General features: G+C 47.1%; 1 protein-coding gene across 1 annotated transcript in view; it reads left to right on the top strand.

Moving 5' to 3' along the window:
* The first annotated feature begins 6,961 nt into the window (after positions 1-6,961).
* Positions 6,962-17,563, top strand: part of LOC135396670 (protein sprint-like) — a 92,999-nt gene continuing 82,397 nt past the window's right edge. Inside the window, exon 1 of the mRNA XM_064627767.1 lies at positions 6,962-7,125. Within this exon, the coding sequence (XP_064483837.1) occupies positions 7,063-7,125 (63 nt within the window). The 5' untranslated portion in view covers positions 6,962-7,062. The remainder of the gene's footprint in view (positions 7,126-17,563) is intronic.

Genomic DNA, 17,563 nt, shown 5'->3' with positions numbered 1-17,563 from the left:
TTCACCATGTCCCGTTCGCCCGTACGTCGACTGCATGTTCCCCAAATTTGCGTCTCCCACCTTTCGTAAATCGCATTTTGATTTTGGGGTCCATGTCTACTTTAGCGGCGCCACTCGATTTCAAACTTCTAATCTACATACCTGGATGGGATTTTGCATGGTGCATCGTAATCCAGAATAATCAAGCGGCGGTCGGTTCCACAAATTCCTCCAGAGATCAGTTTCCCCGGGAAAGTTTCGGCAGCGGCGACCATGTCATCTCCATGCGCCCATTGTTTACGTATGACAGCTTACGCACACCTTGCACTCTTCCCAGCATGCATTTCGCCTGTTCGTTGCTAAGACGCACAGCAACTCCACTATCGGACGACAGTCGGCCTCCTCCTCACGCAATTGCTCCGCGCCAAAATTAGAACTGTCTTCTGTCAGCACAGTCTCGAACAACTGCGGGGGGGGGGGGGGGCTACCGCCCCCCCCGGACCCCCCCCCGCGTTTAATATGTACTGACCTGGCCTAACCCAACCTCACTATACTTCGTTTAGTGAGGGAAACCAAGCTCTATGGCTGATGCGTAGGAGTACCACAAATGATACCCGTCGAGATCTAGTGCTTTCATTGTGCATTCTTGGCAACGAGCGAGAGGGAACAGGCGAAATGCATGCTGGGAAGAGTGCAAGGTGTGCGTAAGCTGTCATACGTAAACAATGGGCGCATGGAGATGACATGGTCGCCGCTGCCGAAACTTTCCCGGGGAAACTGATCTCTGGAGGAATTTGTGGAACCGACCGCCGCTTGATTATTCTGGATTACGATGCACCATGCAAAATCCCATCCAGGTATGTAGATTAGAAGTTTGAAATCGAGTGGCGCCGCTAAACTAGACATGGACCATTTCTACTAGACGCCGCCAGGGTGGCTACCCCCTTACTCCGCTGGTCGACGCGGCGTTCCAGTTAATTCTGCTTCGAGCTGTACTGCCTGTACAAGGCAGGAGATAACATAGCTCTTCCATTATTGAACAAACTCTAGAGTCTCCCACTGGTACATGACCTGGCATGTCTGTGAAAAAAAACGAAAAAACTAGGCTATCATTTCCTGAAGCCTACGCACCCACTTTGTCGTCGCAGACGCGAAGGAACCTTCGACGAACACCCTGATTCCAACAGTTCCAGCGACACGTTTACTCTATCTACTATTCATCACGTATAACTTTCTCAGGCATCGGCGCAAAAAAACGCATCGGCGGCGAGAGGGGCAACCGCCCCAGGCAGGGCCGGTGCTAGGGGTGTGCGGGGCCTGAGGCAAAGGCACATCGTGGGGCCTGCCTCACACGATTAAGTGCATATACTTGATATTTAAAAAAGTAATCCCTGGTTGATGGCTTCGTGCGCGGGGCTTAAGGCGGTCGCCCTACTCCCCCCCCCCCCCCCCCCCCATCGCCGGCCCTGGCCCCAGGTGCCCTCGCGGGAGAGGCCGCCGAACGGCAGGCTCTGGCAGGTTGGTTGGACAGGATAAAGCGGGAACGAAGAAAATTTGAACTTACGATCTCGGCAGTGCAAGTAGGCGTTTTCCTTTCTTTGTTTACAGGGCTTCTGACGGCAGCGGGTTAGGCGGGGGGGGAGGGGTCGCTTCAGATTTACTTTGCCCTGGGCGCAAACTTGCCTCGCTACGGCTCTGGGGAGGAGGATTTCACTACCCTCTTTTCCGTCTCCCAAACTTATTACCCAGGGGCGGATCTAGGATAGGTGCATGCTTGGATTGGTCCATTGAACCCTATGTTCAAGTCTGGAATTGAGGGGGGGTCAGGACATCCGGACCCCCACCCCCCAAATCCGCCCCTGGCACTACCAAAGGTACGGTTTCGGGGGGGGGGGGGGGTATGGAATCTGTGGATGCCTTGACTCATTGGGTGCGTTGACTATCGAGTGATCTGTGGAAAGTGTCATTAGAGTCAGTAACGTTGTTGACGACAAGCAACACTGGTGTAACCCTCTTTGTAACTGAGCTGAACCACAGTTTGTGTTTCAGCCCCTTTCCGTCAGATGGCGAAGCAGTCGAGCGCGGTGTTGCAGACGATATCGAACATGTGGAACTGAATACAGACTAGTTCTCTGCGACGCCGCTTTCGACCGTGTCGCTATCTGAGGAAAGGAGCTGGAACATAGGTATAGCGGATTAGGCAGCGGCGGTTTTTTAATTTTCACGATTTATCCGCAGAGTAACAGACTAGGCGGCATTATGGACATAAAATTTGGGGGCATAATACGTCCCCTAACGTCTACTGTAGCTTTCCGACACTGTTCTTATTTGTTTTATCTCCGTTACAAACCCCGAAGTTTATCTTGGCGAACCCTGTACTTCACCGGAAGAACACGAGACCCATCTCCGCGCAGTTTTCTCTCGGTTGGAGAAGTACGGAATTGTCATCAATGCAGCTCAATGTGAATTCGGCAAGTCATCTCTGGAGTTCCTCGGCACCTCATCACCAGCGAATGCATTCGTCCCCTGGAAGCTGTACGGAATTTCCCAGCGCCAACGTCTTTCGGCCAACTGCGAGAATTCTGTGGATGATCAATTTTTACCGGCGTTTCATCCCATCATGTGACACGCGTTACGACCCCTAACGGATATGCTGAGAACGCCTCAGAAGAAAAGTGCTGTTTTTTCTTGGTCCCAGAACGCTAACACTGCTTTCGTCAAGGTGAAACAAGCGTTATCAGATGCCTCAGTGCTGATGTTCCCGAAGCACGGCGCTCCCACCAGCGTTATGGTCGATGCCTCGGACATTGCTGTCGGCGGTGTTCTGCAACAGTTCGTGGACAACCAGTGGAAGCCACTTGCTTTTTTCTCGCAGAAGCTTTCGCCGCAGCAGGCTCGCTACAGCACTTTCGGCCGTGAGCTGCCAGCGGATTATCTCGGCATCCGCCACTTCCGCTACTTTTTGGAAGGCCGGCCATTTCACATCCTCACGGATCACTGACCGCTCACTTTCGCCTTTCTCTCCAAAGGAGCCGACGGATACACCCAAAGAAGGCCGACAACTCTCTTTCATCAGCGAATTTACCGAAGACATCCGTCATGTCAAGGGCGCGGACAACCCATTTGCCGATGCACTTTCTCGAATGGACGTCAACGCTACCTCGCTTCGTCATCTGAACATTGATTACGTCCGAATGGCTGAGGAGCAAGAATCTGATGAAGAACTTCGCCATAGTTTTCGTTGGGCGCGACTCCGTCCGACGCGCGTTGCAACCACACTACGACGGCCCCTACCTCGTCCTGGAACGGCACCCCAAGTGCTACCGGCTGTCCATATCCAGGGCCGCCCGGACACAGTCTGTCTTGACCGTCTCAAACCGGCCCACGTCGACGCGTCGTCACTGGCCACTTTCACCCTGCCATGTGACCTGGGCCTGACACTCCCACCAATCCGCAAGGCGTCACAACGGCTACTACCCCTGCTCTCGTTCCTCCCAAAACAGTATCTTGGAGCCCCATTCTACGCCGTTTTTACCCCCCAGGCTTCTGAAGTTTTCTTTTTCCACGGGGGAGGGGGAGTGATGTGGCAGCCCCATTGCCAATTCTCGTCCCACGCCTGGGTTCAAGCTACGCGCCATCGGTGCGAGAGCCTTTAGTTCGGCTCTGGCTTTAGGACCGTCTCCTGTCCAGACCTGTTTGTCGTCACAGTCACAACACCTTAACCCGCTCGGCCATGCCGCTAGTGGGAGAAATTAACCCCACTCTTTTTTCTTTGTCTCAACTGTAAAACGTTCGTTTAACGTATAATAATTACTCTGTTTAAATCTGTTCGGCATTAATTCTGTAAAAAATGAGAAAATAAAAAAACACTTGAACTTGAGCTTTCTCTGCCTTCGACTTTGCTTCTTTCTGCACCATAAAGACGTTGAAGTGTTCTTGAAATGATGTTCAATATCGCTCCTTCTAGGAGTAAGGAACTGTGAATAAAAAAAAAAAAAATAGAAAGGAGTTGGAGCAGGGTGGCTGCCCTACAGGCTCCTGCAGCTCCATTTCATTTTGGGTGGTGTTAAGGTTTATGATATGTGGCTACTAGTAGTGGATGTATATGCCGCTGCGTTTTAGGTAGACACACAGTGCCTTGAGTACGTTCATGTCTTGTTCCTTTGTGGGCCATCGTCCTATATTACTTTGCAATAACGGAGTGGTCTTTGGTCAAGTGTTTGAAGGGTCTGGGACAGTCTTTCCTTCGCGTCTTCTTGTTCTGGGCACTGTATAAGTACGTGTAGGGGCACTTATTTATTTATTTATTCAAGATACCCCAAAGGTCAAGGGACATGGAAGGGACAAGGGAGTGGGATAACATAAACAATTGTTATACACATACACACACACACACTTAACATAAAAAAACACCAAATACAATATTTGGAAACAAAAAAAAATGAAAGTGCGCAGTAAAAAGAAGACATCTCCAAAAAACAAATCAATATGAAATCAATATATAGAAAATAAATATTGTGTCGGGTAATAGGCAAGCATACAGAGCGGCACGGGTGACCGTGACAATATTTCCAAAAATACAGTACATCAATATATCGCCTATAAAGTCAAATATGCGATTTCGGAACGATGGATGACCAGTTATGCGAGCTAATTCTGAGGGAAGACCGTTCCAATCGATAGATGTCCTGCAGAAAAATGACTTAGAAAACATGTTTGTCCGACAATCAAAGCTTTGCACCTTAAATTGATGGTCAAACCGTGGAAAAATTACAGTAGCTCGAGTTATAGGAGATGTTGTTTTGCAGATGTTGCGCAGTCTTGAGGCCACGATGCTGAGTTGGAAATGGATGGTGGCAGTATATAGCGCGCAGAGTCGAATCTGGTGAATAGCTATGTGGAGGTTTCGGCCCATCTCATGTGGAATGACTGCCGTGAGATCGGGGTCTATGTGAGGCGGGGAATCTCTGTGCAGGAGGGCTTGCTGCCAGCTTTGCTTTGAACGTCTCATTGTCGAGTTGTGGAGGAATGTCTTGACGTCTGATCTTGTGAAAGGTACTGCTGATAACTTGGTTTTACGCAGTGCATCCTTTGCTGGGTGGTCAGCTACTTCATTTCCTTGTATTCCGCAGTGGGAAGGTACCCTACTGAATGGAGATGGCGTGCCCCTTTCCCACTGCTGAGGTGTGTGCTTTGTATATGTGCTTTGTGTATGTGGTACATGATTTGGTCATCCGTATATTCTGTTTGATGATAGTGGCTGTAGAATTCCGTTAAAATAGTCATACCTATGGAATTCTGCAGGAGGGAATGAAGGAACCACTGATCTCGATTGTAAAAGGCTGGATCGCGGATAGGGAGCGCGAGCGTGAAGAAACCGGCCGCCATCTTACGGTACCCACAACAGCCGCCGCAGCGATCATGGCAACTTCTTGCAATTACGGTCGTACCAACCGTACTGGCAAGGTTACAGGGCCTAAATTTATACAGGAGAGTCACTCTTTATCGAGGAATAAATAGGCGTTCATTCTGTATATTTAGTTGACCATTATGAAGTGTTTTTTTGCCCAAAACGAGCACTGGATGCAGGTTGCTTGATCGCTTTTCCGACGTTCAATCGAGCACACTTGCATTTTACCCGGCGGCAAATACAGTTTGAGTGCATAATATGCTTGAAAGAACACGTTACACTGCACAGGTAGTGTTGTCATCAATATATGTGCGAGCACTCGAGCGCTTTTTTGCATACATTGCTAGCATGGTACACGGTGTTCTCTGCGGAAGCAAGTGCCACATTCATTTCTTTGAATTACCTTCACGCACAAGTTCGGTATTACGTCATAATGAGACCACGATTGTCACCTTTTTTCATGTATTGGTATTGTTTTGTGCCTTGGTTTGATTTGTGACAAAGAATCCTACGTAACGGTGGTGTGGCGCGACTTGAATAATGCCTTTGTCTGAGCTGTATCGTCAGCTTGTTACGGTAGTAATACTTTGTAGCGTGTCGTGCTATTTGTAGCAGTTTTTAAGGCAAAAGTGGTCTCTCAATACAGGTTTCGTCATGAGGGCTACCCAGTGAATAATCTGTGTAGTGTGATACGGCTGGGTGTACAGGTAAGTATCACGTTCCTCATCCACTGGTTTCTACTTTACAGGAAGGAACAACCTCAGTCCACGCACTGTGGCTAGCCTCTCTCAGTTTTGCATATTTTCTTACATGTTCACATCAGAAACACACCTTACACTTTAGGCTCCTTCACCCAGCAATATAATTATTAGAGATTATAATTCTTTTTAGAAGAGTTCCCCATATTCTTTTTAGAATAGTTTTTCATCTTTTTAATTTTTAGAAGATACAGGGATTGTAAACCATGTTTTAAACTGATGTTTTAACATTTGTCCAATGCATTTATTAAACAACATATTCATTTTTATCTGGTTGCACCCAAACCAATGTTCTGATGTATTATTTCCTTTGTTGTCGATGCACCATAAAAATTGGAATAATCATCATCAATGCAGGTTACTTCAAAGCTGCCTCGACATACTCAAGAAATGGGTGCAGAACCTGCGTAAGGCCATGAAAGGGCAGTTCACTACACTTTTAGCTCTTATGTATTCCGAACGTCGCGCATATCCGCATTCTATGGAGCACTTTGAGGATATTCAAGTAAAAGGCGTCGAAGGCCCACTTGGTGTGCCATTGCTTCGAGCTGCCATGATAACTGCCCTAATGCGAGTAATGGCCTGACAGCCCTTTTGTAGTGCAGGTCTCTTCCGTGAAGCGACTCCACTGATTACTCATCGGACAAATTAAACGAGACCGGAAGGAATTGTCAGGTGCTCGAAAAGAGTTTGCGGTGACTGATAAATATCCGGATAACAGGGAGGACTGGTAGCATTATCGAACAATGCGCGCTGCATATATAGAGAACAAAAGAGTGCGAGCTCCTTTTGTAGATAGTAGAGAGCGCTCTGTCCTTGTATAGTGGTGCGTGTCATCGGACAAGGGGAGTTTCTGGTGATGTCCGTCAAAACTGGAGTATGGAACTGCTGATTCCACTGCAGCAATGACGAAGTATGAGGCCTAAAGTCATCGGGGCGACATTGAAGCCTCAGGCGTCGCCGGGCATCTATGGCAAGGTGAGCCAGACATGTGGACCTGTTATATAAATACACTCTAAAATCTGTACCTCTTAAAATCCCCTTTTATAAGGTACATTTTTGCAAAAATGTACCCTTTATTTTATGCGGTACGAAAGCGCCTAAAAGGTACAGCACTTTTAATGTACTGCCGTCTAACAGGTACCTCCCTATAAGAGGTACAGCCGTGTAAGAGGTACTGCCGTCTAACAGGTACAGCCATTTTAGAGGTACCGTCGTCTAAAGGGTACAACCATCTAAGAGGTACTGCCGTCTAACAGGTACGCCCGTTTAAGAGGTACATCCGTCTAAGAGGTACGCCTGTCTAAGGGATACAGTTGTCTAAGAAGTATACAGTCCGCACACAACAGAGAGGAACATGTTTGTGGTGACATGATCCGCACGTGACGTATGGCACGCACAGTAGTAGTAGAGTAGTAGAAGTAGCTGCGTTTTGGAGCTTGGTGACGCCCGAGTTTGGGGTCTGCTGCTCCATTTCTTTTAGTTGAGGAGTATGTTCCTCTTCTTCGCTTGTATGTCGGCTGGGGGGAGGGGGTTAGCTGGATTAGGTAGCTTGTTGATTATTACATTTATAGATCGCAGGAGGATCGTCCTTTGCACTTTGGATCTATCTGCTGATTGTCAACATGCGGAGTTTCTTCTTCAATGGACCTGTCCTAATATTTCTGCACGATTTGCGTTTCTTTGAGGAAGTCACACAGCACACTGAGTGCAATTTTTCGGTCTGAGCTTGTATTCCAATGGCCCATTATCTTTGCAAAGGTGAGAGGCGTGTGACTAAGCTTTCTTAGTTCCTTGTCTAATTGTTCACGTTCTTTGGAGAACTTCTTGCACTGAGTGATGACATGGTGGGTGGTATCGGGAAGCATACACGTTGAGCAGTCAGGAGAGTCTGCGTTGCCCTGCTTGAAGAGGACTGAGTTGGTTGGCAGGACTTTGAGACGTATGCGGTGAATAAATGTGGTGTATTCCCGTTTTATGTTGACAGGTATGCAATACTTGAGCTCTGGATCAATGTGTTTGATGTAATCTTCTGATCGCAGTGTTTTCAGCCAGAGTTTCTTCGCGTATACTTTAGTTTTGCTGTTGAGCAGGTTTACTGCATCTCCTTTAGTGAACGGGATAGGTGATCGTTTCTGGTGAGACGGGGCCTCTTTTGCCTACTTGTCAGCTAGTTCATTTCCGTCGATACCACAGTGATGTGTTACCCATTGTAGTTCGACATGGTGTCCTCTTTCGATTACATCTGAGTGATCAGTGTGAATCTTGTAGTGGAGCAAATTTGTCATGTCCGGTAGACATAGTCCCTGTAGAGCAGCTTTGGAGTCACTACAAATAATCCAGGAGCCGATTTCGCATGTCTTGATATAGGTGAGAACTTTCAATATTCCATGCATACAGTTCTGCTGCTGTGGATGATGTCGTATGTGACAGCTTGTAGCTTTTTGAAATGTCTTCTCCATAAACTGCGCTGGTTGAGCCGAGTGCCGTAGTAGAACCATCCGTAAAAACCTTCTTTGCTGACGGGTGGGCTTCTTCCAGATAGCTCAGTGCAAGTTGCTTTAGCGCCACGGGTGGGAGGTCAGCTTTCCTTTTAATACCTGGGATTTCAGTCCTGATGGCCATGGTCGGCAGAAGCCACGGTGCCTTTTCACGAGTAAGGCCTAAGGGTACGTTTTCTGCATTTTGGAAGAAACTTGTGTATAACTCCAAGGTGCCGATGCAATGCAGATTTTTTGCGATCTTGTATTTTTTTAACCAAGTGGTGCTGAGTGTGCCTGGTGATGATTCGGATCAGATGGCGTCGGGTTTCTCTTTTCCGATGTGCTTCGAGTGGAGGTTCTTTTGCCTCGAGAAGTACCAACTGTGACCGCACTGTTTTCGGAACCCCGAGGACTATTCTTGCACTGCGAGCGTAGATAGCTTCTAGGGTGCGTTCCTGCTTCGCGGAGAGGTTCTGTATGACGGGGAGGCTGTAGTGTATACTTTGCCTGATCAAAGAATTATGCAAAGCTGCCAATGTTTGCGTGTTTCCCCAACGGGGCACGCACAGTAAAATGCACGACGCGCATCATGTATTGTGCGCTTATGCTTTGGTATGGGTAGTGGTAATACACACTCGCAGAAGTGTGCATCTGTAACATACGCGAAGGCGACCAACGTTTTGCAAGCACATGCGGAACAAAGACAAAAGGCGATCTGAATACTGATTCGCTCTTTATTTGACCTTCAGCGATTTCAGCAGCTGCGAAAGCCTTTCGGTACTGCTTCGGGAATTCGTTGTCGCCCACGACATATATTTTCAGCAGGCCAAACAACTGGCCAAAAGCAGTTGGGTATGTAAAGTTTTTTTCGTAGTAAACTGTCAAGCAGCAGAGCAGCACAAACTCATATAAGCATATCCGACGGTTCCAGTTGCACAGCCTCTCCGTCACAACACCAAACAAGGCTCTCCTGCCCGAAAAAGAGTTTCGGTCCCGGAGAGACCACCTCTTCGGGGACGGTCTGGAGAGGAACCCCGTGCAATTAGTTCGTTTTTGTGCCTTTCAAAAGATTTGTCTCAAACAAAGGAAGCAGTCCACATACCGTTGATATCAGGTCATACTTCGAATTTTTATGGACTTAAGAATACGTCCACATCGACGAACATCGGCGATTCTTTTCCTTCATGGCTGAAAAGGCCGCCAGGATGTTGGTCATCACCACCATAGCTTGATCAAAGCTTTTGCGGAATCTGACGTCGAATTCCAGTATCAGCTGAGAAACAAATGAAGTTTAGATATTAGAGATAAAACTACACTGTCGGCTTGAGCAGTAACAGAATAGCAAAACCGATCACTTCGCTTAATTTATTTCGATCGTATGAATAATTAGTGTTGACAAACGACATCGCTGCGCCGTTAAGTGAAGACGTCATTCTGACCCATGAGTGTTTTGCTGACGGGCTACTCTTGCTGGTGCCTGACTTTCCAGCAAAGCAATGTATAAAGGTGATCAGATTTCCCTCCAGTATAGAATTATAATTTTATTCCTTACTCGGAGAGCTGGATTCGAAAGGATCCATTGGAGGTGGCCGTGCAACGTGGCAGTAGTGTTCGTTATACTGACGGGAGGTACATTGGCGCGCAGACTTGTCTTAATCAGTGGAGCGCGTGTCATTGGACGCTGAGACGCAGCTGGAAGCGAGGTTGGGATGATCTACTATCCCCTTGAAAGGAGGTCGATAAGCACAGCGGATGAGGTCGCGTTTCGGCATCTCCGTTGTCCGTACCGACCCTCCCTTCAACGGGATTGTAGATCATCCTGATCTCGTTTCCAGCTGTCTATGAGCGCCCGATGACGCGCGCTCCGCTGGTTAAGGCAAGTGTACGCGCCACTGTATCTGCATCGGAAAATATTTCAGATCTACAACTGGGACGATAACCTGTAGCGCTAGACAAGCCTGAAATAATACACTGACGTGGAACGCTTCTAAGGTTGTTAAAACCCCCAATGCAATCGCATACGCACTCTGGCATGCTAGCGTTCACAAAGCTCACCCCACATGCACGTAGTTGTCGCGAAAATGAACAACGTTAAAGAGCAACTTACCATCATGTACACCTTCCCGGCCTCTCCATCCATGTCCCTTAACCGGTCAACTTAACCGTGTGAAGACGGCGACTTCCTGATCACAAATAACCTTCACACGCGGACGCGGCTGCACTCATAACGCATGTTTCTTCCATAGGTATCAAAAGTTCGATTCGCTAGATATGAGACAAGATAAAGAAAAAATGAGAAACTCACCCGCCTGACCTCATGAAACCACTGGAAGGTGTGGCTTGTCGGTTCGTCGACAGCTTATCTGTTCCGGAATGTTCTTTTTCTTTTAGTTTTCATGTTGGCCAAAAGAAAACCTGCCTCCTTCACGAACACACGGAGAGAGTTTAATCTCTTTCTGTTTTATCGATGTAAATACCCAATAAGCAATAAACCTCGCCTATACAGAACGGCATTTTCCTTCCTCACTGTCTAGTCTGTGTTGTGCAGCATGCAGTGTGCGTGCAGACCTGCACCACCTACTTATGGACTGCCCGGACTACCAGCGGGAGCGTGCGATCCTGCAGCACGAACTGCATGCGATCGATCATCGCCCATTTACCATAGGCAAGGTGCTGGGCCCATGGTCCAGTCCAGCTCATACACGCCAAGGTCTGCGTCACTTTTGGGACTTCCTGTCATCAACAGGCCTCTCCACCCTGCTTTGATTACCGGACCCCTTATCATATCCATCATCATCTCTCATCACGTACAAGTGGCACTGGGGCAGCGCCCAGCCTGCTGGCCGGCATCAGCCCCATCTCATCATCGTATCTCTATTTGTGTGTGTGTGTGTGTTCCTAATATACTTGAAACAGACGCAGACAATTTAAACAAAAGTACGACGGTTGAGGCTCTTTAGCTGACGACACAGACAGGAACGTATTATCATCTGCCGTGAATGAAACAATCATAGTTGTAAATCAACAGCTAACCTTTACCTCCAAGCCTGTGCGATGTACATGCATTATCTCACTGCATCGAACCCTTTGGGGCGTTACTTGAACGCAAGAAGTGCTGAAAGCAGTGGAAAGCACAAAAGGATTTTGCGCAAGAGGTACTGCTTTATACGGTACAAGACACGGTACCTCATAAACTGACCGTGTACCCCATAAGTATGCTTGTACCTCATACATAAAAAGCGAGATCCTTTGTCTCGCCCAGTACCTCTGCGGAAAAGCACTGATGTACCTGATATTGACCAGGTACAGCTCGATATAAGGTACGTTATAAGGTACCGATTTTAGAGTGTAGGCTGACACACCTTGGGTGTGTCTACTCTAATTACCCATCGACGACGTAAATTTCAACTTCTTCTGTGTGTGTGTGCTTTCAATAGGCCTTCTGCAAAGGGTTACAGATGATCCTTAATTGTTTCGCGCATTCTGTTTCGCAAGTCCAGTACAAGAGAATATCTTTTCCAGCGGCCCCGGGGGTTCGCTTAGCTGCGTGTCCACCTATTGATCACACGGTTGTAGATTCAATCGCGACCGAGGGCGCCATACAACTTGTTGGCAGGTACAGAATGTTTATATACACGCCGTCTTCCGCGAGAGACGTTAAATATGGTGCGCCGTGTGCTGACGTACAACATGCTAAAGAACCCTGTGATGGAGAACAAATAATCCACAGACCGACCACTGTGGCGTCGCTAGTTGTCTTGTGACGTAAAGCCACGAACTGTTGCCGTCTGTACACGCAAACTTTTAGTGATTTGAGACATTTGAACATTTTTCTAAAGGGCGACGTGTATGTGGTGGTCCCCCCCCCCCCCCCCTCCCGCGATGTTGTATATAGCATGGTATGGACGACATTTGCCTGTCCGGTATGAGATTCTTTCCCGCGGTTAGAATTTTTCGTCCCAGTCCGCCTCTACAGGGTGTCCAAGAAAAGGTGTCATTGAATTATAATAAAAAAATATATATATAATAATAAAATATATATTATAATAAAGAAATGAACTTCACCGCATAGCACGCTCCTAGCCAACGATAATCTCGAATGATATCGTCATCTTCCCCGATTGGTTGAAAACGGTAGGCGTACGCCTTATTTGTGACACTTATGCTGTTCATAATTGACACAAAAAAAGGCGTACACCTCCCATTTCAACAAATCAGACAGATAACGATATCATTCGAGATGATGGTTGGCTTGGAGCGTGCACTCTTAAAAATGAACTTCACCGCATAGCACGCTCCTAGCCAACCATCACGTCGAATGATATCGTTGTCTGCCCTGATTTGTCGAAAACGGGAGGCGTACGCCTTTTTTGTGACAATTATGAACCGCATAAGTGTCACAAAAAAAAACGTTTTCAACAAATCAGTGAAGATAACGATATCATTCGAGATGATGGTTGGCTAGGAGCATGCTATGCGGTGAAGTTCATTTTTAAGAGTGTAACGTAAGTTTAATTATGTAAATTTCTGCGAGCTTATGTCGGAAATTTGCCTATAGTAAAGGTCACTTTTTTACCCCACCAATGGTGAAGAGCGTGTCTAGTTTAGTCAAATTAATGATAATTGACAGGGATATTCAGGAGGTATCCCATCGGAAAAAATAGCCGAACATCATGCTCTACGGAGTACGCACAGAATAGCGCACGATGAATTTTTCAGCGCAATCTTTGTCAGTCCGACGAAAGGAGGTTGGAAACCCAGCCCTCCCGACATCGCAGAAAGAGATAACACAGGTATGGCTTATCGCGTCCGACTTTCTCTGGGATCGCACTTTCCCTCTCCCAATTTCAGGAAGTGCTTTTTCTACTATCACTCTGTGGGCTGGGTTTGGAACCTCCTTTCGTCGGACTAATAGCGCTCAAGAAGTCGTCGCGTGTTATGGTTCGGTGCTACGAAAAGCATGATGCTCGGCTATTTCTTCCGATGGTATAGCTCGCGAATATCACTGTCAGTTATCATGAACTTCAGTGAATTCGGCACGCTCTTCATATTGGTGGGGTAAAAACGTGACATTTACTTGGCAAATTTCCGAGTTCGGTTCACAAATATTTACATAATTAAACTTATGATACATGACATTCACATCAGGAGTTGCAAAAACCTAGTAAGAACAAATGCCATTGACCGCATGATTCTAGGTGGCATAGTTGACAATGACACGTTTTCTGGGACACCCCGAATATGACTTCACTCGCTCTGCACTCTTAAAAACGAGCTTCACCGCATAGCACGCTCCCAGCCAACCATCACCTCGAATGATATCGTTATTTGCCCTGATTTGTTGAAAACGGGAGGCGTATGCCTTTTTTGTGACACTTATGCTGTTCATAATTGACACAAAAAAAGGCGTACACCTCCCATTTCAACAAATCAGACAGATAACGATATCATTCGAGATGATGGTTGGCTTGGAGCGTGCACTCTTAAAAATGAACTTCACCGCATAGCACGCTCCTAGCCAACCATCACCTCGAATGATATCGTTGTCTGCCCTGATTTGTCGAAAACGGGAGGCGTACGCCTTTTTTGTGACAATTATGAACAGCATAAGTGTCACAAAAATGGCGTACGCCTCCCGTTTTCGACAAATCAGGGCAGACAACGATATCATTCGAGGTGATGGTTGGCTAGGAGCGTGCTATGCGGTGAAGTTCATTTTTAAGAGTGTGCTATGCGGGGAAGTTCATTTTTAAGAGTGTAGGGGTGCGGATCCAGACCCTCGGTTTGGGGGGGGGGGGGGGGGCTCTCTTTGTCGGAGCGCGGAGTGGGGGAGGGAAGAGAGGGAAATTCAATGTATGAACTGCCGTTTTTTTTTAAGGAGGGGTGATGCCCCCATCCCGGATCTGCCACTGATTCGCACTCTATCATTACTGCTACTTTAAGAGTATACCACAAGGCGCTGTTTAACCTCCTGATGGCCGAATTAGCGGCATTTCTCCTATTACGAGTCAGGTTCACGATATATGCCGACGTTATCTGCATTTGAACCTGTGGAAGAAATATCAAAACCATCCAACGTACCTTAGACCATGCTATACTGGCCATTGCCATCTTTCTTGATGAACGAGCTATGGATCTATCAATCGAAAAAACAGACTATTTACCCTTCACTCGGAAAAATGTTACGGTGAAATGTTATAGTTCGGACCCCCCCCCACACACACCCCTAACACCCCCAAATGTTCAGTGACACCCCCCTAACTTTTTCACCTGTGTATCCCCTACAGGGGGTGCCCTTGCGATTTCAGCTTTAGACATTTGTCGGTAATGATATGTTAAGCCGTAATGACGTAACTATAACAATGCCCCCCCCCCCCCCCCCACGAATTTTTTCGAACACCCCTCCACGTTTAGGATTCTGGATAAACCACTGGACACCACTAAGAGATACACGGGGTGGGGGGTGGGGGTGGGGGCTCTGTTTATGGGAGTAGCCGAATTTGTCGTGTGACGAATGCAACCTCTCCCTAGGATTTTTCTTCATCAACATCAACATCAGAAAAGGCAAAGGAACTTCGCCTTACCATCTACGGACAGCCGATACAACGAGAACGAAAGCACAAGTTTCTTGGCATCGTGGTGGGCAGCAACCTCACTTGGGCAGAACAGATAGAAACCCTCACAGACACCACCAGTGATTTATCCAGACCCCCTACACCCCCTAACACCCCCCAAATGTTCAGTGACACCCCTCTAACTTTTTCGCCTCTGCTTTCAGCTTTAGACATTTGCCGGTAATGGTATGTTAAGCTGCAATGACGTAACTATAATAATGCCCCCCCCCCCCCACACACACTAATTTTTTCGAACACCCCTCCACGTTTGGGATTCTGGATAAACCACGGACACCACTAAGAAATACACCAACGTGATGAAGATGCTCGGTTGTCACCACAAAGGCAACGGAAAAGAATTCCGCTCTAGACAGTCTGGATTAATTTGACAAAACCTGGCCTACAGCATTCCGCACCTACACCACCTCTCCAAAACTCAAGAGACAAACTTGCAGGGTATCCTCACACGGAGCCTGCGAATATGCCTCGGAGTGCCTAGGCGCGGGAACCTCCTGTCCAAATACTAAGAAAACAAGATACAGAACGACACCTGCAGAGAGATGCAAACTTTCCGGAAATTTGAGATCGCTCGAAAAAAAACGGTTTTCTTCGTTTCTGTTTCCGAAAAATTTGAAAAAATGGAAACAAACGCCCCTGCTGGAAATAGTCCAATTCAAAATAGACCAGAAATCTCATTCAGTTTAAGCGGATATCACATTCACAATTCTCATTGAAAGTGACCAAAATTTCTCATTCCGAATCGACAATGTTGTACAAATACCATATTGAAAACAACAGGAATTTAGTGGGTTCCAATGAGAAATCATTGTAAATGTCAATGTCAATGAAGTGGAACCGCGCTCAGTCGCACCCATTGGAGGCCGGCCTAGCTTCCCATTGGCCAAATGTACAGCAGCGAGGATTTTCCCATTAAAGTCACATTGAAAGTCTCGTTGCCGATGCACTTTTTGGATGTGCAGTGACTATTCTGTTGCATCAGAAAGCATGTTTTCGCTGTAAAAATGAATTACAGAAAATACCGTTCAGTTCATTTACAAGGTCGGGGCCCATGGTGTATCCTTCTGTATGGTGGCATACTGGCTGCTCACTTGCTGTGCATGCGGAGAATTCGGATGGAGGCAAGGGATGGGGCAAGGAAGAGGGTGGCAAAGATGTGGGATCGAACCCGTGTCGATGCGGAGCGCTAGCCAAATCGCGACTGGCTTCTTGATACTTTTGCGATTTATTGCGATTTATTCGTCATTACGAAGCACCGATCCATATCCGCCCGTGCGCTATCCACATCCGATCCGCATACCACGGTGATTATTCTTACTTCATTCGAATCCGCAAGTATTCTGCATATATCTGCGGACAGTGCAGATCATTACTCAGTGTGGTGGCATTGATGCTGGTCTCTGTACGTCTTTCGGATATGTCCTACATTCCGAAGAATGACATCGTCTGCAATCTATCGTTTTCTTCGACGCATCCATTACACTAGTTACAGTGAGGTATATATGAAAAAAAAGGCAGCTGTTCATCCTGGCCTTTCGAAGCTCGTAGAATCATAATAGTCTCCTCGGTTCCCGCCGTTGATTGTCTCCTCCGTGGAATGCGAGGGGCTTTTCCTTTGTCTGGGTCGCTTCAAAAGATTTCGTAAACTTTTTGACCGTCTGCTTGCGTAAAGAACCCTCCGTTTTACGATCTCTTGCGAAGAAGTGAAATATCGAGCAAGGAGGCCATCGTGGGACATGGCTTATGCAATGTAGCCCGAAAGTCCGTCGATGTGAGCACGACGCACAGAGTGTTGGAAGTTGTGACAACGTATCGTGATATACTCACTGATCCTTCGGACACAGACATGCATGGAATAATCTCCTTTCAAATGCTACATTGCCTTTTAGATACAAAGCGATTCGAGCCGATTTGAGCAGCTCTACAATAACTATACCACTATCGGGACGGTTTCAGCGGTACTCGTACTTCTGGTCATACAACCATCTAGAGGGCGAATCGAATCGATGTGTCTGCCAAACCAAATACACCTCAAAAGACTGACAAGCAGAGAAAAATCGTCCTAAAAACAATATGCTCCACTCTCAGAAAAAAGGGTGGAGCAGTTACACCACTTAGGAGGTAATAGTTGTCGCATATGTTGTGCCTAAAAGGTTGCAAAGTTCTACCTGCTACCTCACTCTCTGCCGAACCAGAAGCGGTAACCGGTTACCGCTTCTGATTCGGTGAGCGAGGAGGGTGTACGCCTTTTTGTAGCAATTTGGGTATAAGATAATTGCTTTTGCCACCCTGTTACACCCT

Source organism: Ornithodoros turicata, chromosome 6 (assembly GCF_037126465.1).
Source record: "Ornithodoros turicata isolate Travis chromosome 6, ASM3712646v1, whole genome shotgun sequence".
In the NCBI taxonomy this organism is placed as follows: Eukaryota; Metazoa; Arthropoda; class Arachnida; order Ixodida; family Argasidae; genus Ornithodoros; species Ornithodoros turicata.
The sequence above is the reverse complement of the archived record's forward strand: the minus strand, read 5'-3'. Positions and strand labels throughout refer to the sequence as shown.